This window comes from Mus pahari, chromosome 5, assembly GCF_900095145.1.
Source record: "Mus pahari chromosome 5, PAHARI_EIJ_v1.1, whole genome shotgun sequence".
Lineage (NCBI taxonomy): Eukaryota > Metazoa > Chordata > Mammalia > Rodentia > Muridae > Mus > Mus pahari.
The window spans coordinates 76,801,046-76,822,569 of NC_034594.1; the positions used below are offsets into that span (position 1 = coordinate 76,801,046).

General features: G+C 38.6%; 1 protein-coding gene across 1 annotated transcript in view; it reads left to right on the forward strand.

The window, feature by feature from the left end:
• LOC110321973 (contactin-associated protein like 5-2) overlaps window positions 1–20,699 on the forward strand; it is a 631,889-nt gene extending 611,190 nt beyond the window's left edge. The window contains exons 20-21 of the mRNA XM_029538684.1: window positions 8,543–8,673; window positions 20,535–20,699. Coding sequence (XP_029394544.1) covers window positions 8,543–8,673; window positions 20,535–20,699 — 296 coding nt within the window. The remainder of the gene's footprint in view (window positions 1–8,542; window positions 8,674–20,534) is intronic.
• Window positions 20,700–21,524: the final 825 nt, after the last annotated feature.

The following is a 21,524-nucleotide window of genomic DNA, read 5'->3' on the forward strand; positions in this document are numbered from 1 at the left end:
GGTAACAATTAAAGTGAAACTTTTGTTTTGCTGGGATAATATGCTGAGGGGTTGTGAAAAGGAGACTAGGAGGACAAGTGAATGCTGTGATCTTGATTTAATGTGAATAAATGAGAGAGAGAAGGAGAGAGAGAGAGAGAGAGAGAGAGAGAGAGAGACAGAGACAGAGACAGAGACAGAGACAGAGACAGAGACAGAGAACATTGAGGCAAACTCTTCTGGGAAGTGTTTCTTCAAAGTCAGCACACAGATGTGTTCCAGAAGGGGCCAAGGTTGTAACTCCTATTGGTAGCCAAACTCAATATTGTAAGATTCATGCAGGTGTTACTGGTTTTGAAGGCATGAAGGACACATGGAGAACACCTGAGGCTTTTCACTGTGTGACATCTCTAGAGTCCCTAAACAAAGCTCAGAAGAGGGTATTCAAAGGGAAGTTGAATTCTAAAAGAACACTCTAGCATTTTTTGAGATGCCAGTAACATGGAATGGCACCAAGAAAAGAAACAGCCATGGAGTGGACTTGTCCTGAGCCTAGAAGACAATCTGTTTGTCCTGCATTAGGAGAATCCAAAAAAGTTACCCAGACCTTTTGAAGGAGCTCAGAAAATAGTCAGTGTATCCAGACATTAGGCAATGGGTTGTTTATACTGTTGAGAGTTTGGCTTTGTTTTATTCAGATTGGAATTGTGTCCAATGTTTTACCTCTTGAAATAACAAAGTGTTTATCTTAATTTTGATTTTTACAGGAGCCCACATATTTTGATGTTTAAAATTTAAAAGACACTGGTTATTTTAAAGGTGTTGAACTTGTAATATGTTTAAATTTCTAAAAACTGTTGTACTTTTAAAGTTATTTATGTTTTTAATGTGAGCACAATTGGATTGAATGATAAATAAAAGATTCTGGCTTAATTGTGTATTTATATGTTGAGTTGACAAGGGGTGGATTGTGTAGGATAGTTTCATGTCAATTTTTTGCAAGCTAAGTTCATCTTAAAGGAGGGGACATCAATTAAGAAAATGTATCCATAAGATCAGGTTGTAGAAAAGTCTGTAGGAGAGTTTCTTACTTAGTGATTGATGGGGGAGGGCTAAGCCAATTGTAGTTGGGGTGATTCCTGGGCTACTGGTCCTGGATTCTATAAGAAAGCATACTGAGCAAGCCATGAGAAATAATCCAGTAAGCACTACACCACAGCCTCTGTAACAGCTCCTGTCCTCAGGTCCCTGGACTATTTGAATTCCTTGTTGGTATCCCTCAGGGATGGACTAAGATTTTGAAATGTAAGCCAAATAAAACCTTTTCTTATAATTCTTTTGGTCATTGTGTTTTATTATGGAATATCAACCCTAAATAAGATAGCTTCCCAAGATTCATTAGGGCAGGTTATTGAATATAATAGGGTTCAGCTCCATGTCATGTGGATTTATACATGGTACAGTAGGTTGGCTACCACCCACGACCACCCCAAAAACAGTGGTAGTGACATGCAGAAGCTCCATTCACAGTGGACTCTCCTGAGTACTATTTAGAAGACATTAAATGATGGCATTTTATAATGCGAAATTTTGAGATAATAGCTTCCCTGGGATCAGTTTTGTTCATATTCCAAACATATGCAAGATATTGTCTTTCAAGTAGTCCTCACATACTCTGCCATCATCCATCCAAATACACAATCACTCTAGCCCTCTTTGCATAGCACAAGCTGAGTCCTCCTTCCCTTTCCTCTTTCTTTTCTTCCTTCCTTCCTTCTTTACTTCCTTCCTTCTTTCCTTCCTTCCTTCCTTCCTTCCTTCCTTCCTTCCTTCCTTCCTTCCTTCCTTCCTTCTTTCCTGCCTGCCTGCCTGCCTGCCTGCCTGCCTGCATTTCTCCATCTTGTTTTGCTTAATCTTCAATCAAGTTTCTAAAGGAATGATAAAACAGCAGTTCCCTATGTGTAACATTGCAAGTTTCTGATTGGGAAGGTTATTGTGGATAAATCTCTCTTCAATGACTGCATAGTTGCAGCCCAAACTTACTTGCATCCAACCTGTCCAGAGGGGCAAACTGAGTGTAACAGTAGTGACAGAGACAGGAATGAGCTCCTGATATACCTCCCCTCCACCAGGGAGGGCATATAGTCAGCATCATCCCTTTCCAGATCCAATTATAAAGTTATTTCCAAATGTGATTTTGTGTGTGTGTGTGTGTGTGTGTGTGTACACTCATACTTAACACAAGCAGAAGACAGCTAATCGATGATTTTATTTTCTCTTGAAAAAGCCTTTGACACATGGTATCCCACTGAATCAAAGGCTGATTCATCAGACCTCTCAGTTTCCACCTTTCCCTGTACATTCAATGTGCTTGTGTTATCTGTAAGTATTGTTATATCCAGATTGTTTGTGAGTGCTGGGGATTCAAAGTCAAATCCTCATGCTTGCAGAAATACTCTTACCTGCTTTCTCCCAGAGTCCTAATTTCCATGGTTTCTTTTGTTTGTTTGTTTGTTTTAAACATATTCTTTCCTGTATTGAAGGATTTTAGTTAGGTTCTGGCTTGTACTATGTATGTATATGTATTGTGCATGTATAGGTATTTGTGTGTATGTGTACATGTGTGCATATGTGTGGAGGTCAGAATCAGTAATCTGGATCTTTCTTTATGGCTTTCCACCTGCTTGTTTTCTGAGACTGGGCTTCTCACAAATTCAGACTCTTTGAATGGGTAAGCTGACTAGCCAGCTAACTCTGGAGATCCACAAGTTTCCACTTTATCTCACACTGAGGTTTTATGTGTGCACCCTGTGCCTAGCTTTTTCATCAACAGTAGGAAGAAAAAAAAGTCCTCATGCTTGCCCAGCAGGCACACTACAGACTAAGGCTTTTCTCTAGCCCCTTATTGCTAAATTCATAATTTTTCTCCTCTGAAACACTTTGTGATTTCCTTGTTTAGACCTGGATCAGCTCCCTTGTACTACTCTGATCACATTGTAATGACTGCTGTGGTTCTCCATTGTCCTCTGCTGCCTTGGTTTTATGAGTTGGCATCTGTAACACTGAGTATGCAGAGGGATGTGTACCTTGTGTGGAACATATCAATAGAAGGCCTGAAGAAGCTCGACCCTTCACAAGACAACAGAAATAAATAATATGGGAGGGTGTTCCTCATGAGAGGGAAGTAGTGCCTCTCAGCAGTATTCCACTGACCAAGCCTCAGGTAATCTCCCAGTATTCCTTCATTCCATCAGGGTGTGTATCTAGTGAAACAGTTAAATAGTATTCAAAGACACAAATGAGTGATATTACTGCCAGATAACTTAATGTTTTTACTGTTGTTATAAGAATTGTGTATAGTTAAAAGAAATTGGATCATAAAGCGAAATGTGAAATCCATAAAGCTGCCACAAAGGAACTTTTTAAAGACTAATTACTGTATTGAGTCCTAATGACTATTACCTTCCAATCACACAAATCATGTACAAATAAGAGAAATATTTTTCTTTTAATGGAAGTGAATTCTACTTTGATCTCCACGGAAAGAACCATACATTTTTAGAAGCTTAGTGGGATCTCTAAACACATAAATGGTCAAGTATCTCTTGTGGACCCAGTGTCTCATATACATGTGAAGACTGAGCTCAAAGCATAGATCTGAACCAATGAGCTGGATTAGATTTGTTCACACCTGTTCAGGTTTCACTTCTGCTTCTGTGGTAAAACAACTTGGCAAAAAGCAACTTGGGGGAGATAGGGGTCTGTTCAACTTATACTTCTTTATTACAACCTATCATTGCTGAACCATCACAGAGACAGGTGAAGGAAACACTATTCACATTGTACATACAGTCAAGAGCAGAGAGAAATCAATGGGTGCAGGACTGCTACATTGCTTACTTGCTTTTTCCTCTCAGATGAGTGTGTGTGTGCATGCGCACATGTGCGTATACACACACACACACACACACACACACACACACACACAGAGTTTAGGATTCCTTCCCTCAGATATAGTGTCACTCACAGTAGGATGGGTGTCACTCACATCAATCAAAAATAAAGACAGTCTGTTAGAGACATGCTGACAGAATATGATGATATAGACAATTCTTCAATTAAGGCTCTCTTTCCTGATAATTCCAGATTGTATCATACCAACAGTTAAATTCTAATATCCATCAAGTTACAATTTAAAGTTAAAGAAACTCTTAAGTTCATAATTCAGCATATTTTTCTACCATGTGAGAAAGGCTCCTATTCCATGAACCAGGACATAGGGAAGTAGATAAGAACAGAGTGCCACTGAAAGTGTCAACTGTTTTGTATTCAGTTGCAGTAATGAGACTTGGTTCTGCTAAACGCATTTTGAGCTAAAGGTAAGTCAGATTGTGGGATATTTTGTGCTAGCATAAACAGAAGCAGTGAAACAGAAGAAGATAATTGTTTCTCATTAAAGTGCTTGAAATTGAGCCGAAAAAATAAACTGGAGCCCATCTACTAGGTGTACTGGAGGCCTTGGTGTCCAATTATTAATTCCTTTGAGAATTTTCAGGAAAGCCATAAGATTAGACTGAGGTTACTGATTCAGAAGAAATTCTCAAATGGTTGAGTTTGCTGCAACTAATCTGCCTTCCCCTTATCCAAGATAGAAATAGTGTGGAATAAACTTTGCATTTGCATTTTCTACAAAGGTGACTATTATTTCCACTGACTACAGCTTTGCCAATAGCTTTCCAAATACTAGATTTAAAAATAGGAAAACAGGAAATTCTCATTGTACTTCTAAAGATTTATCTATATGTCAATAGTGTTTATGTGTCTGTGTGTAGGCATACACATATGTCTTCAGGTGCCCTCAGAGGTGAGAAAGGGGTATCAGATCCCTAGAGCTGGTGTTATAGGAAGTTGTGAGGTGGCTCATATGGGTGCTAGGAATTGAACTCAAGTCTTCTGTAAACTTGAGTTCAGCACAAGCTTGTGAGTGCTATTCTTACTTCTGATATTGACAAAGATTCAAAATATGCAGAGTACAAATATATGATTGTGTAATAAGTGATACAGTTGTTAACATTTTCATGTCCAGTTATCAATGCAAGATTACTTTGGAATGTGTGCTTCCTCTTACAACTGGAGGTGTGTACTCTTTGACAAGTATCTCTGTCACACCCCATACAACCGCGACTCTCCTCTGTAAGTCTATGGAATTTACAATTTCAGAATCTATATGTAAAAGAGAACCTATGCTACATGTATTTCTGTATCTGTTCTTTTTCACTTATCAGAATGCTTCACCTCCCCCACTGAACCATCATTTTTATAAATGGAAGGGTTTCCTATGTCACAGTACACACAGACTATATTTAATTAATCCACAGCCTCAGCAGACCTCTAGGGTTTAGCTTCATATTTGGAGTATATCTCTCATGCAGAAAGTAGGTGGAATGCAGGTGTCTCTTTGAAATACTCATTTTATTTCCATTAAATGGAATACACACACATATACATACAATACACAAACACATACATACATACACATACACATATGGAATTATATGTAATACACACACACACACACACATATATATATATATATATATATATATATATATATATATATATATGCATATATGTACAGGGACACATATAGATAAATCAAGTGCATTCCATTTGAAGATTTCTCAGTACATTTATTTATTTATTTATTTGGTGTGTGTGTGTGTGTGTGTGTGTGTGTGTGTGTGTGTTTGCACATGTCATAGCAGTTTACATGTGGAGGTCAGAGGACAACTCAGTATGAACCAATTCTCCTCTCCGACCCCAAGAGGACTGGTGATTGAACTCAGTTCTTCTATCTTGGTAGCAAGCACCTTCATCCACTGACCCAACCCTTTACTCCCACATCTTACAAACACTTTTATAGAAGTATTCACCTTGTGTGATGGTTTGTATATCCTTGGACCAGGGAGAGCACTATTAGGAGATGTGGCCTTGTTGAAGTAGGTGTGTCACTATGGGATGGCTTTAAGACACTCACCCTGGAAGCTGCCTGGAAGTCAATCTTCTCCTAGAAGCCTTCAGATCAAGACGTAGAACTCGCAACTCTGCCTGCACCATTCCTGCCTTGTTGCTGCCATGTTCTTAATTTGAACTTCTGAACCTGTAAGCCAGCTCCAATTAAATATTGTCCTTCTAAGAGTTTTCTTGGTCATCGTATCTTTTCACAGCAATAGAAAATTGACTAAGACACTTTGTTTTCAAAAAGGTACATACATTATCATGTATATTCTAAAAGAGTTTTTCTTCATGGTCTAGGTAACTTCTGTTACCTCTTGTCAACCCTTGTCACTTCAGTAATATCCATGCTAATCAGCCACTATGGTTTTGACTCAGTTCTCTGATTCAGCACATTTTATTTCCTTTGGATGGTATGTTTCTTCTTTAAAATATCCATTTAGGGTGTGTCCATTTCGTCAAGGTGGTTTTGTATTCCTGTTGAGTAGCAAAATCTTTATATATTTAGGTATTACTAACCCTTTTGCTAGACAACTAATTGGAAAGTGATTTTTCAAATTCTATTGGTCAGCATTTTAAAAAGTACCCTATGGAGTTATAAGACTATATGTGATTCCAAGTCTTGTTTATAGAGACATTCAGGAATGTGCATACCCTGTGATCTTCAACATTATACAAGGACAAGGTAAAGGAAAACCAGCCACGAGACAGGGGAAGGATTTAGCAGTGACTTGAATAAAATTAAAGGCAGAAATATTATGAAAATAATTAATTTATCATGAAGGAACAGGACCATGTGAAGTGCTGACAAGATTTAGGTGTAGATTGTGGATGAGTAATTGGGTTTATAAATGTCTTTGACAATATTAGCATTAGTTTTGGGTGAATAGGATTGTGATTTAGAGTAAGGAGGACACAGGAATTAAAGACAGGAAGCATCAGAAGAGCCTATGGATTTTTTCAGTGTAGACCAGAAAAGAGTAGAAAAATATAGCAGACACTAAAATTTAGAAAATTAAGGATATTTCTTTTAAGATGAGAAAATACTAATGAGAACATGGACATAGATATGATGAAACAGACATAGATTGTAAAGGAGGGAGGAGTGGTGGTTCCTGAAGTAATGCCTTTTACTAGACATGAAGGATGAGAAGAAATGTGTAAGTTGGTATTAGATGCTAACATAAGTAGTTTGTTTGTTGTGACTTAACAGAGAAGTAGAAAAGATGGGTCAATGTTGAAAGCATTTGTTATACAAATTTGAGAATCTGAGTTTGAAGCCCCAAAGGCAACATTAAAACCTGACAGAATAGTACATGTTTATAATTTCAGCACTCATAATGTGAGGCAGAATGCATAGGAGGCTGAGACTTGAGAATGCCTGCAACACATAGGCTAACTAACTAATCATGAGCCACGAGACCTCATTTCAATAAAGGTGTAAAACAAAGCCGGGACACATGACACTCTCTCCTGACTACACATATGTGCACCCATAGTCACATACACGTGTGCATACACACAAACAGAAGCACACACACACACACACACACACACACACACACACACACACNAGAAGCACACACACACACACACACACACACACACACACACACACACGCACACACACATACACACACACACACACACCAAAACTAAACAAGAAATATCAGAAAATGCACATTCTGGAGCTGATACATTGACAGGTCACAATACGTACTCTGTAGGAACTACAGATATTGTTGTTTGATTCCTTAAGTGTTCTTAAAATCCTGGGGAGCTGGCTTGGTCAATAAAATGCTTGCTGTGGAAGCTGAACATTGATGCCCAGTGTTCATGAAAAAAGCCATGTCTGGTAGTCTGGAACTAAAATCCCAATGCTGAGAATGTAGAGACCTGAGCACTTATAGGGTTCCATGGCTAACCTGTCTAAGCAGTCATTGTCAATAAGCTCCAAGTCAACCATTAGGAAACTCTTTTTCAACAACTTAGGTGAAGATGAAACAAGGAAGACATTGTTGTCATTTAGCCTGTATAGGTGCACAAGTGGGTATGCAGACTGGCATATATACATGGTATACATACAAATTAGTCACACACACACACACACACACACACACACACACACACACACCCCAAATACATATCCTGACTTCTAGAGAGTTTACACCTTACAGCAAATACATAACAGTGAATGTTAGGATAAAAATGGTAACAGGTGATATCAGGACTATGATCTTGAAGAATCCAGGTAGTTTCGTGAGAGATACAACATCATGTTGAATTACGAACTTTAATTTAAAATGGCACATTCAGAAGCAACAATAAAAACAACAACAACACAGCAGAGGCACACTCATTTTAATTATTACCTATATTCAGAAGGTTGTATTTCAACTCTGATGAACAGATGGGATTTTTAAAAATTAAAGCCAAGTTATTGAGGCCCAGAAGACAGAAATAATGAATTTATGAACAATTTGATGGCATCTTTCTTTGTTGTGCTTGCTATTCTTATATCTAATCCCCCTCCTTTTTTTCTTTTAAGGAAGTTTACAGATTCAATTTCAACTAAGCAGGGAAGAAAGTCATGTGTTCACCATCAGCACAGAGAATCTTGCCAATAGAAGAGTGCACCAAGTGAAGATGAGCAGAGATGGGCCTGAACTTTCCATTCAGGTACTTCACTTTTCACCTTTTCACACAGCCAACATGCCCAGGCTTCTGCATCAAACATCTGAGCTCCATCCAAACACATACTGCAATGTTTCTCCTTATCAGTGTTGTTGTAATCACCTGGGAAAGAGCTAGAAATGCAAATTCTTGAGTCCCCGTTCAGAGTTATCCTATCAGAAACTATTGGAGAGGAGGAATCATTGGACATTCTAGTTATGCTCAAGTTTATTTGACTCTTAACCAGACTAAATGAAGAACAAGAATGGATGGGTGAAAAGAGGAAAGTACAGAAGACTGTAACAAGGGCTGTAGGGGAAGTGGGTACAGGATACCAGTGGGTGCAGCTACAGAATCCCTTGGGAATGCATAGGTTTCCTTTACACATCACCAATTACTTTCTAGTAAAAACTGAGTATTGAAGACGACAGAGTTACCCTGGCAGAAAAGACAGAGATATTGGAAGGGTATAGATAGATAGATAGATAGATAGATAGATAGATAGATAGATAGATAGAACTTTCTAAGGAAAGAGTGCAGTAGGCTTCTGTGAAATATTAGTGACTATAAAGAGCCAACAGCAGAGCAGTACAGATCTTAATAAAGTCCAGCAAAATCAAGTCTACCCTTCTTTGATCATAAGTGAGAATGTTCGTTATCTTACCAGTCACTTTTTTTCTTATGTAAGTTTAATACATTCATCTTGAATCCCAAAATTTATCACATAAGATGCCTTATTCCTTGCAACCAACAGATGCAATGGCATCTTTCTCAGAAAATGACTTTGCTCTCTTAATCTCTGAATTATGTATCCTTTTAGAAGCGGCTTCACACATTCTCACTAGCCTATCTCCTCTTACCTGGACATGAGAGTTTTGCACATGCACTTTCATGGCTGATGTCAATAGGCCTGCCCTTCTTCCTGTGAGTTAGCTCTCATGGTCTTCTCACAGCACAGCTTCAACTTCCTTCGGTTTTCTAGCCCTTTGAACATCTTTTCAGTTCAACCAAATAGTTGCCTGAAGTACAAAACAAATAATTATTGAATGTAGCAAGAACAAGAAAGCAAATCAACCAACGAACCAAGATTTTTCTGGCGTAAGGGAAGAAATCCATTTCTCATCAGGTATTCAAATTGATAGACTTTTATATTGTCAAGAAAAAGTTGAGATATACTGATTTCCAAAGTGCATCTTCCATGTACCAAAATACCTAGAAAACTAATTAAAGAAGGTGTGGCATGCTGCTTGAGAGTACCGTCTGTCCTTTCTACAGAAGCATGACACACTTTGTCACATTCCCTGTCAGGAAGTACAGAGAAAGAAATGCTTGTTCTCAGTTCACTTTCTAATTTTATTTATTCCAGAACCTCAGCTTTTAGAATGAGGGTACACTCATTTGAGGTAGGTATTGTCACCACAGTTAATCTAATCTAGAAACTCTCTACAACATGATTATAAATTTGTTTCTATAGTGATTCTAAATTCCATGTAGCTGACCTTCAAGATAAACTACTATTCTTTCCTTCCTCTTAGTCTCAACATGTTACACAAAAATTGTTCTACACAGATATGAAAGAGTTTACTTTTGCCAAAACCCAGTGTTGGAGCATTGTGTGAAATATTTCTGGTTAGTCTTGAATAAATGTCTTCTCATTCCAAACAGCAGCACAACATTAGGATGCCACTAAGTCTAAGATAGTGAACCCATGCGTTTTATTGATATATTACTATCAGGAGTATATATGAGGAGTTACATTAGCAAACAATGACATAAATCCAGCTATATTACCCACATGCACTTTGGCATTGGTTTTGACTCCTGCTGGTAACCTGGGATGGACTGTACAAATTAAAGACAGAGCAGTAGTTAGGGAAGGGCTTGTTTTAGGCAACTCATTTTGGGGAGCTAAGAGCCTAGTCCTAATGTATCTGGCCAGTTTCAAGGGCATCCTGAAGGCTTTAAATTATTTATTTATGAAGCTAAATGAAATTCCCTGTAGGATGTAATATTTCACTTCCCCATGTGTAACCACCATGATTACTTAGCAGGCCAAGGTTACCTGATATGACCAGTGAAGGAATAAAACCAGGGTCTGTTTGAATGGACTGCAAGAAAGTGAGGCTGTGACATGTATTATTGAGAGTAATTAGACCTTTTACACCATTATAAGAAACAGAATACTGTAGTGATTGCTAACATCAATACAGGTTCAGTTGCTGGGATACAATGATGTTTGCAAGTTCTTCAATATACACTAGATTAATGTCTAAGACCAACTGTCCTGTTATACTTCCAAGTGAATATACAAAGAAACATAGAGCTGTCTGAACACATCACTGCATGAGGGAGAACCTCAGTTTCTTGAGAATTTAAAGTCACACAGTGGCCGAGTACTCATAGACTGTAACTGGAAAAGCCTATAATATGTGGCTCCCATGGCAGCTAGGCCAGGCCCACTCTATGGTTCCCTGCATCCAAGCTTTTCTCCAGTAGAGGAAGTTCCTCCACAACATGGGGCATGGCAGTCTAGATTGCTCTTAGTCTTCAATTTGACCTCTGCTTTGTTTAGCTATAATCATGTGATGGATTATGTTATTCAGTCTAATAGTTTTGAATGTCCTGCATTTACCCATGTATCAATGCCTTTCTATATCCAGACCTCTCCTAATGTCCTGCAACCTGTCCCCTTGACTTTTCCTATACACTGTTCATTATCTTCTTGTCATATTATTGTTTAGTTTTAGAAAATTATGCTATATAACATACAATGTAATTTACATATTTCCTTTTCATTATGTAACTCTCCCCTAGAATGTAAGTTTGAAGAAACAGGTACTTGGTTTACATTTGCTATTTCAGAGATAACTCTGTATTAGTCAGAGTTTTCTAGAGTCAAAGAACTTACCGATAGTCTCTATATAGTAAAGGAATTTATTGATGACTTACAGCCTGCAGTCTAATTCCCAATAATGGTTCAGTAGTAGCTGTGAATTGAAGTCCAAGGATCTAGCAGTTGCTTAGTCCCACACGGCAAGCAGGCAAAAGAGTGAGAATCAGACTCCCTTCTTTCAATGTTCTTATATGGTCTCCAGCAGAAGGTGTAGCCCAGATTAAAGGTGTGACCTTGAACTCAGAGATCTCCCTGTCTTAATCTTCTGGAATCAATAGCTACAGTGTCTCAAGGTCTCTACACCAAGATCCAGATCAGAAACTTCTATCTCCCAGTCTCCAGATTAGGTTCACAGGTGAGCCTTCCAATTCTGGATTGTAGTTCATTCCAAATATAGTCATGCTGACAACCAGGAATAGCCACTTACCAAACAACCTCCTTACCAAACAGTCCCTAGAGGCATATCTGTGAATATTTATTCACGTAGTGGATGGTTTCCACATGGTTGCATAAAAAATGTTCTAAAGGTTTATGGGCATTGTGGAGAAGGGGAGATCAAGTTTCATTTCTGTTGCTGTGATAAATATCCTGCAAAAGATCAACTTAGGTCAGATGGTTTTTATTTTATCTCATAATTTCAGGTTACAGTCTAATATAAGATTAAAATGAAGAGGGGTAAGACATAAAATAGCTAGTAATATCAACATTCATAAACAAAGATAAATGAATGTACCTAAAGTCACTTGTTTGCTTATAAACAGTATAATTTCTCTAGAATTTGGTACTGCTCACAGTAGGTTGAGTCTTTCCACATCAATTACCTTACAGACATGTAACTCCTTACAGACATGCCCAGTATAACTCCTTACAGACATGCCCAGTGACTGATGCCATGAAGACAGTGTTTCATTGAGTCTCTAATTCATGTGATTCTAGACTGTGCAAAGCTCATTCTTAAAGTAAGACTAATAAAAATAAGACTTAAGAGCTTAAAATTTGGAATATCATGGTAAAAGCTTCACTTTTTGACGTCCATGTGATCATGGGATAGAAAGATGTATTTAGAAGTGCATGAAATAAGGCAAAAATCAGCCAAAAAGTTTCTCTCCCTTGAAACATACCACATAGAGAGGAATGGAGAGCAGCGATCCTTTTGATGTGGCCTATGAGAGAACATAAGAATGACTATTAGTTATTCTGATTAGATGGAAGATCAGATATAATTATTGGATGTATAAAACAAATGATTCACCCCTTCTGCCTGGTCTTTGCTGCTGGGGCAGACCCCTAGTTGGTCTGCTCCCATGTAGACATCTTATCCTGACCCATTCTAGAGGACCCGCTGCACTCAGAGCACTTGGTAAGAACCACCCTCCCACCCCAGTAGTACCAGAGCTGCTACTGGGAACCTGGTATACTCAGGTACCAACACCCACCAAAACCCCTGTCCTCCTGAATACCACTCCCCTTCAGTCCTTTCTATCCCTTCCTCCTGGTCCTTTTTGCTGGGCAGACTCCTAGTTTGTCTGCTCCCATGAAGACACCATATCCTGATCCATCCTAGAGAACTCACTTCACTCAGAGCAGTTGGACCCACTGTACTGAGAGCAGTTGAGCAGTTGATGACCCTGTGCACTCAGAGCAGTTGAGGATCCCCTGCTCTCAGAGCAATTGAGGATTGGATGTACTCAGGGTAGTTGGACAATAGCATGACTGTTCCACTGAAGACCCAATAGTCTAATGGCCTCCCAGGAGATCTTCAGCAGCCAGAGCAATAGATCAGCAGCTTCTCTGCCCCAATGAAGAGCCCCTCAGTTGGAAGGCCCCACAGGTGGTCTGATACAGTCAGGGCCACATGCATATGGGAAGAACTGAAGCAACCTAGGGGCAAAAGAGGCAGACTCCATATAGTCACCCAAACAAGCAAACGGCAGGGATATCAAGATGGAGAAAGGCAAACACAAGACCATAAGCAACAGAAGCCAAAATATGTGGGCATNATCAGAACCCAGTTCTCCCACCACAGCAAACCCTGAATACACCAACATACCTGAAAATCAGGAATCTGTTCTAAAATCCTATCCCTTGAAGAAAATAGAGTCCTTTAAGGAGAATATCAAAGCTCACTGAAAGAAATACAGGAAAACACAGGTAAACAGGTGAAGGAATTGAATACAGAGATCCAAGACCTAAAAGTAGAAGTAGAAACAATAAAGAATATACAAATGGATGCAAACATGGAAATGAAAAACATAGGGAAGAGATCAGGAATTGCAGAAGTAAGTATTACCAACAGAGTACAAGAGACAGAAGAGAGAATCTCAGGTGTAGAAAGTGCAGTAGAAGAAATTGACACTACTGTGAAAGAATATTCAAATAATAAAAATCTCCTAACACAAAGAATCGTGGAAATTCAGGACACAATGAAAAGACCAAATCAGAATTAAGAATACTCAGAATAGAGGAAAACAAAGATTCCCAGCGCAAAGGACCTGAAAATGTCTTCAACAAAATCATAAAAAAAAACATCCCAACCTAAAGAAAGAAATGGCCAAAAAGATTCAAGAAAGTACACCAAATAAATGGGACCAGAAAAGAAAATCTTCTCATCACATAATTATCAAAACTGTAAATGCGCAGAGCAAAGAAAGAAGATTAAAAGCTGCAAAGGAAAAAGGCCAAGTTACATACAAAGATAGTCCTATCAGAATTACACCAGACTTCCCAACAGAGACTATGAAAACCAGAAGAGCTTCGTCAAAAGTCATGCAGACTCTAAGAGAACACAAATGCCAGCCCAGGCTACTATACCCAGCAAAACTCTCCATCAACATAGATGGAGAAGCCAAAATATTCCAGGACAAAACCATATTTAAACAGTATCTATCTACTAACCTACCCCTGCAGATGATCCTGGAAGGAAATCTCCACCCAAGGAAAGTACTTGCACCAAAGAAAGGACAAGATATTAAGCATATCACAACAAAGTCAAAAGCAGAGGGCCACAAGCACATAAAGTCACCTACAAAAACAAACATATCAGGAACAAATAGTCATCTTTCTTTAATATCTCTCAATTTAATGAACTCAACTCACCTATAAAAAAACGTAAGCTACCAAACTTAGGGCCAAAATCAACCAAATAAAAACAAAGAAAACAAAACAAAGAATCAGCAAAAACAAAAGCAGTTTCTTTGAGAGAGTCAACAAGAGAGATAAACTAATTAAGGGCAGAGAGAAAACATCCAAATTAGTAAAATCAGAAAGGAAAAGGGAAACATAACAAAAGAAATGGAGGAAATTAAAAAAAAAATCATCAGATCCTACTATAAAAGTCTATACTCAACAAAACTGGAAAATCTAGATGAACTGGATAGTTTTCAAGACAGATGCTACATACCAAAGTTAAATCAAAAGCAGGTAAATTATCTAAAGAGGCCGATATCACACAAGGAAATAGAACAAGTCTTTAAAGATCTCTCAACCAAAAAAAAAAAAAAAAACCAAGGCCAATGAAGACCTGATACCAATTTTCCTCAAACTATTCGATAAAATAGAAACAGAAGAAGAAACACTACCCAAATAGTTCTATGAAGCCACAATCACACTGATACCTAAACACACAAGGACCCAACCAAAAAAGAGAATTTCAGACCAATCTTGCTTATGAATATTGATACAAAAAATTCTTGCAAATGGAATCCAAGAACCCATCAAAACTATCATTCACCATGATCAAGTAGGCTTCATCCCAGGGCTATAAGGTTGGTTTAATATATGAAAATCCAATAACATAATCTACTATATAATGAAACTCAAAGAAAAAATATCACATGATCATCTCCTTAGATTCAAATAAACATTTGACAAAATACAAACTCCCTTCATGCTAAAAGTATTGGAGAGATCAGGAATTCAAGGCCCATACCTAAGCAACCCCAAAAATTCAACCAGAGAACATCTCTAGCTGATAAACAACTTCAGCAAAGTAGCTAAATATAAAATTCACTCAAATAAATCAGTAGCATTTCTTTATACAAAGAATAAACAGGCTAAGAAGGAAATTAGGGAAACAACTCTCTTCACAATAGCCAGAAATAATATAAAATATCTTGGGGTAACTCTAACCAAACAAGTGAAAGATCTGTTTGTCAATAACTTCAAGTCTCTCAAGAAAGAAATTGAAGATCACAGAAAACGGAAAGATCTCCCATGCTCAGGGATTGGCAGAATTAACATAGCAAAATTGGCAATCCTAACAAAGTCAATCAATAGATTCAATGCAATCCCCATCAAAATCCCAACACAATTCTTCAAAGACATGGAAAGAGCAATTTTCAAATTCATTTGGAAAGGCAAAACCCCAGAATAATGAAAAGAATTCTTAACAATAAAAGAAAAGCTAGGGGAATCACAGTCCCTGACCTCAAGCTTTATTACAGAGCAATAGTGATAAAAAAAAAAAAAACACAAAAAACTGCCTGGTATTAGTATAGAGACAGACATGTTGATCAATGGAATAGAATCGACGACCCAGAAATGAAACCACACACTTCAGTCACTTGATCTTTGACAAAGATGCCAAAAATATGCAATGGAAAAAGAAAGCATCCTCAATAAATGGTGCTGGTCTAACTGGCTGTCTGTATGTAGAAGAATGAAAGTAGACCCATATTTGTCACCTTGTACAAAGCTCAAGTCCAAGTGGATCAAGGACCTCAACATAAAACCGATACACTCAATCTCATAATGGGAAAGAGCCTTGAACTCATTGGCACAGGGGGAAATTTCCTAAACAAAACTCCAGTAGCTCATGCTCTAAGTTCAAGAATTGATAAATGAAAAGACCTCATGAAACTTGAAACTTTTCTAAGGCAAAGGACATAGTCAATAAGACAAATTGGCAACCTATAGATTGGGAAAAAAACTTCACTAACCCGACATTCAATAGAGGGCTAATATTCAAAATATATAAAGAACTCAAGAAGTTAATCACCAACAAAAACCAAACAACCCAATCAAATATGTGGTATAGAACAAAATTGAGAATTCACAACTGAGAAATCTCGAATGGCTGAGAACCACCTAAAGAAATGTTCAAAGTCCTTAGTGATCAGAGAAATGCAAATCAAAATGACCTTGAGATTCCAAAAGGGATGTGCCTGGTTTGTCCTCACTATTAAGTGGATATTAGGCAAAACAAACAAACAAACAAACAAACAAACAAACAAACAAACAAAAAAAACAGAATACCCAAGATACAGTTCACAGAACTCAAGATGGTCAACAAGCTGAAATGCCCAAATGAGGATGTCTCAGTTCTCTTGGGAGATAGAGAGAGCAATCACAAGTGGAGAGGGAGGAAGGGACCTAGGAGGGAAAGTGGATGGTGGGGGGCAGTTGTGGGGAAAGGAGAACCTTATATTCTATTTGATTGGGAGCCCTGAGGGCCAGCAGAAAGAATGGAAACAGACTACCTTTGGAAATAGGAGGTTTGGGGAATACTCCAGAATGCACCAGAAACCTGGGAGGTGAGAGACTCTCAGGATTCAAATAGAAGGACCTTAGATAGAATGCCCATCTGTAGGGATAAGGACCTTATAGAGTCCACCCCCAGCAGGAAGACAGGACATCAATTGATGGATGGGGTTGCCATCCCACAATCACAACTCTGATCCAGAATTGTTCCTGTCTGAAAGAATTCCAGAGATGGAAATGGAGAGGAGCCTGAGGAAAAGAAGTTCCAGTGATAGGCCTAAAGTGGGATCCAGCTTAAGGGGAGGTCCCAAGGCCTGACACTATTACTGAGGCTATGGAACACTCACAAAAAGGAACCTATCATGACTGTCCTCTGAAAGACCCAACAAGCAGCTGAAAGAGCCAGATGCAGATATTTGCACCCAAACATGGATAGAAGCAGCTGAGTCTTGCTTTAGACAATTAGGGAGGACTGAAAGAAGCTGAGGAGAAGGATAATTCTTTAGGAGGAACAGCATTCTCAATTAATCTGTACCCCAGAGATCTCTCAAACTCTGGACCACCAAATAGACAGCATACACCAGCTTATATGAGGTCCCTAACACACATACAATGGAGGACTGTCTGTGTTCATTCAGAGAAGATACACCTAACCCTCAAGAGATTGGAGGCCCCATGGAGTTTAGAGGTTAGTTGGGGTCAGGGGTGGGGCCAGCCATGTGGAGACAGGGAGGTGGGAGGAGGTATGGGGTGTGGTACAGTCAGATGGTGGATGGGGGAAGGAGGGGAATAAAATATGGAGTGTAAAAAATAGATTAGTTAAAAATAAAAATAAATAAAAGTAAATAAGTGATTCCTGTAATGTCAGAAGTTACTTCTTAGTATTATTACATTCTTTCTGAAATGAGTAGGGTAAGCACACTTGAATTTGGGTGTGGTAGGGTGGTGAGTGCAGCTGCTTAATTGATGAGTGATAGAAATTATAATGATAGCTTCCTGTTTGTGTAAGGTGTGTGGGTACCATGTGGAGTCCAGAGGACAACCACATGTCTAAGAGCTGTCCTTTCATACAAAGATTCTTATAGGTCTATAAATCATGAAGAGGATGCTAATTTGGCTCTCTAGTGAGCTCAAATGATCTGTCTGCTTCTTCTTCTCAAGTGCTGGGATTACCAACAAATACCATCACACTTGACATTTTATCTGGATTCTGGGACCAAATTAAGGTCCTTTTACTCCTGAGGCAAACACTTCACTGATTGGACTCTTCCTCCAGCACCTTGTTTGTTTATAAATTTACTGAAACCCGAAAAATGGGGCATGTTCTGTTGAGTATTTAACAAATAACATTTTTAATACATTTATACTTTCTGACCTAATCACAATTAAGACACATAGAACACAGAGTGAACAGTAAATATGCATCATTTTTCTATGTAATATTCACCAATAAATTTATAGTTTATAATAAGCAGACACTTGCTATTTTCAATGTGCTGAAGAAAGCAAAAAAAAAAAAAAAAATCTAGAGCACAGATCTTATGTATCAAGTCTGTTGGCCAAGGAAGATAGTATGCTTTTCTTTCTGACTAACCTACCCCATTCCAAAGCAATATAGATCTCTTTCTCTTTAATCCTGAAAATGTTATTTAATGCAAGCAAGCAGACAAGTACAACAAAAGCATAAAGCAGTTCCCAAATATATCCCTATTCTGGGTCAGCCTGTGTGGTACATTTCAGGAATGCTCCACAACTTTCAGAAATAAAGGGCAGGTGGTTATTATTGCACTCAGCCACCAAGTAAGATCCCCAGCACATACGTTTCCCCATCTCTAGTTACTTTTCTATTAACATTGCCTTTTGAAGGACAGGTAGACAAACCTGGCTACTTGAAGACATAGACAGGAATCTTAAGCCCAGAAACAGCATGGCCATCTACAGCCTACTTAGGTATTAATGTGTGCCTTGGCTAAGTTATTCTCCATTGTTACTTCTCGTTCTCTGTCACTAGGTTGATCTATTTCATAACATTGTAAGGAAAAAGAAACTCTGAAGTATGCACTTGTGCCCAGTTTCATACATTATTTACTAAATAAGAAATAATTTAGTCTAATTTAAAAAACTGTGAAATAGCATTAAACCACAAACTATGGGTAATAGACTTTACTAAGATTATAGGATAAACTACAAGATCAGGAGTTTCCAGCAGAGTCACTCAGTGTGTGTACGTGTGTGTGTGTGTGTGTGTGTGTGTGACTATATGTGTAGAAAGAGAGTTATGGATGGAGGACCTAGGTGTAAAGGTTGGGTATTAGTCCTGACCCATTTATTTTCACCAAGTAGAGCAAATTCACTCACCCCATCATATGACGGTTTCTTTTCCTTTCTAGCCTCTGCACTATTAAATGATGAGGTTAGTATCATTTGGATATTCAAAGTGGAGATTTGAGGTCAGGAGCCAGGGTCAGAGGCCAGGGCTCAGTTGATCAAGCACCTGACTTCCCTGCATGAGGATCTGAGGTCAGATCATAGAAGCTTTATAACAATCTAGGAGTGCTACACTTGTATGGCAGGCATACACTTGTAGTCCAAGCGGTGGTGAGAGAAGAGGTGGAGATAAGCTGTTTTGGGGAGCCTGCTGGCCAGGTAGCCTATTTAGTAAAGTTCTTAGACAAAGAGATATACCATTTCAGACAAAAGGAAAAAGGTTCCTGAGCAGTGGCCCATGGGATTGTCTTCTGAATTTTAATAATATATACATATACACACTGTTCCTCAAGTAATAGAGATTGGAAGAAGAATATACTATATCTGACTAAATTAAGAAATATCAAGATAGATTGGTGGTGCAGCCCAGGAAGATGAAAGAGGAGGTGAGCAAATCAGATTCAGGAGTAGCTGAAGCCAGGGATGAGTACTAAAGGAGAACCCTAGAAGTTAAAGCATGAAAGATTACATCCCTGACTTCTGCTTAGTCTTCCAGTGCAGGTTGACCAGCCATCTCTGTCAGTCCTATCAATATTTTCATCCTTTCCTAAAGTATTTATCCAACTATGTTAGAAAGTCCTGCAGTCCACACCTGAGAGCAGGTCAGGGATATGGAGGGGGAAAATGGTAGTGGCTATTTAAGAACAAGAGGGGAGGAAGAGGGGAGAATGGGCAGCATAGCCAGGTCCCATTTAATGTGGCAGAACAGGTAACAGATGGGCTTCTCTGCTTACCTGTTTTCAGAGAAGAATCTGGTGAAAATTCTCAGCAGGGAGATTGATACATAACAATTGTCCTATAGGGTTTCTACAGGAATGAAACCCCCGTGAAAGTCTTCTATTTACATGGAGTAAAAAAAGGAACTTTATGTGCCCTGTGGGAAAACTGGTGGGACATTTCAAATCTCTCTTTTGACAGAGAATTCTGTAAACTCTTAGTGGTTTACAGATGGAATTGCTTTATGTCTTCTGAAAACCTCGACTGATGGCTTTGTTTTATTTTCCTACAGATGGACCAGCAATTCTTCAGCTATAACTTCTCCCCAGATGTGGAATTTCAGACAGTGAGGTCACTCGTCCTAGGCAAAGTCACAGGTTTACTTTTCTATTCTATATATTTCATAGATGTTGTTAAACTTGAGGAATTTGTCACCTTTGTTGGTGTGTTCACCTGAAGACATTGCTCCTCTCTGCAGTCTTGATGCAGTTGAAACAGTATATACTAAAACACATATGTGCTAGTGAAGCAGAATGTCATTCATGTCCACTGTATTAATTGGTTAATTTATACTTTCTGTTCTCTGTATCTTAGATATTTCTGCTTTGTATATAATGTGTTTTTCCCTTTTATGAGGGAAATGTCTTTGATATGTTATTTTTCTGTCTTAAAGTTCCTGAATTCATAAACTTTTTTCTGAAAGAAGGTAATGATCTCATCTTGATTCTCAGAAGATTATTTTGCTATACAGTTAAAAATATGTCAGATGGGGGAGAGGTAAGATGCAAAGTGTGAACTTGGGGGATTGTGAGAGGGAGGGAAGGAGAGAGAGAAAGAGAGAGAGAGAGAGAGAGAGAGAGAGAGAGAGAGAGAGAGAGAGAGAGAGACTCAGTGGGGAGAGAAGGAGGGCAAGAGGGAGAAGAAAAATGAGAGGAAAAGGGAAGGGGGAGAGGTAGAGGGAAAGTGAAGTAGAAACAGGAGGAGAGAGAGGGGCAAAAGGGAGATAGAAAGAAAGCATAAATGCATTCTGAGTGGCTTTACAGACAGGAATACTGTCTCATGACTGCTACTAATGCACACGTCTCCCAGCTCTGCATCCATGATATTTTGGCAGGAGCTAGAAACTATTTATATGAGGAGAGATCACTCTGAAGAGATGACAACTGTGCACCCTGATACTGCCATCCTTCTTGTGCCCAGATTTGAAGTGCAGAAATGTCAATGAGCACACCCCTTTTCTCTTGTCTCCTTGGCTTGAAATCTCATTACTTGTTTCTAAGTT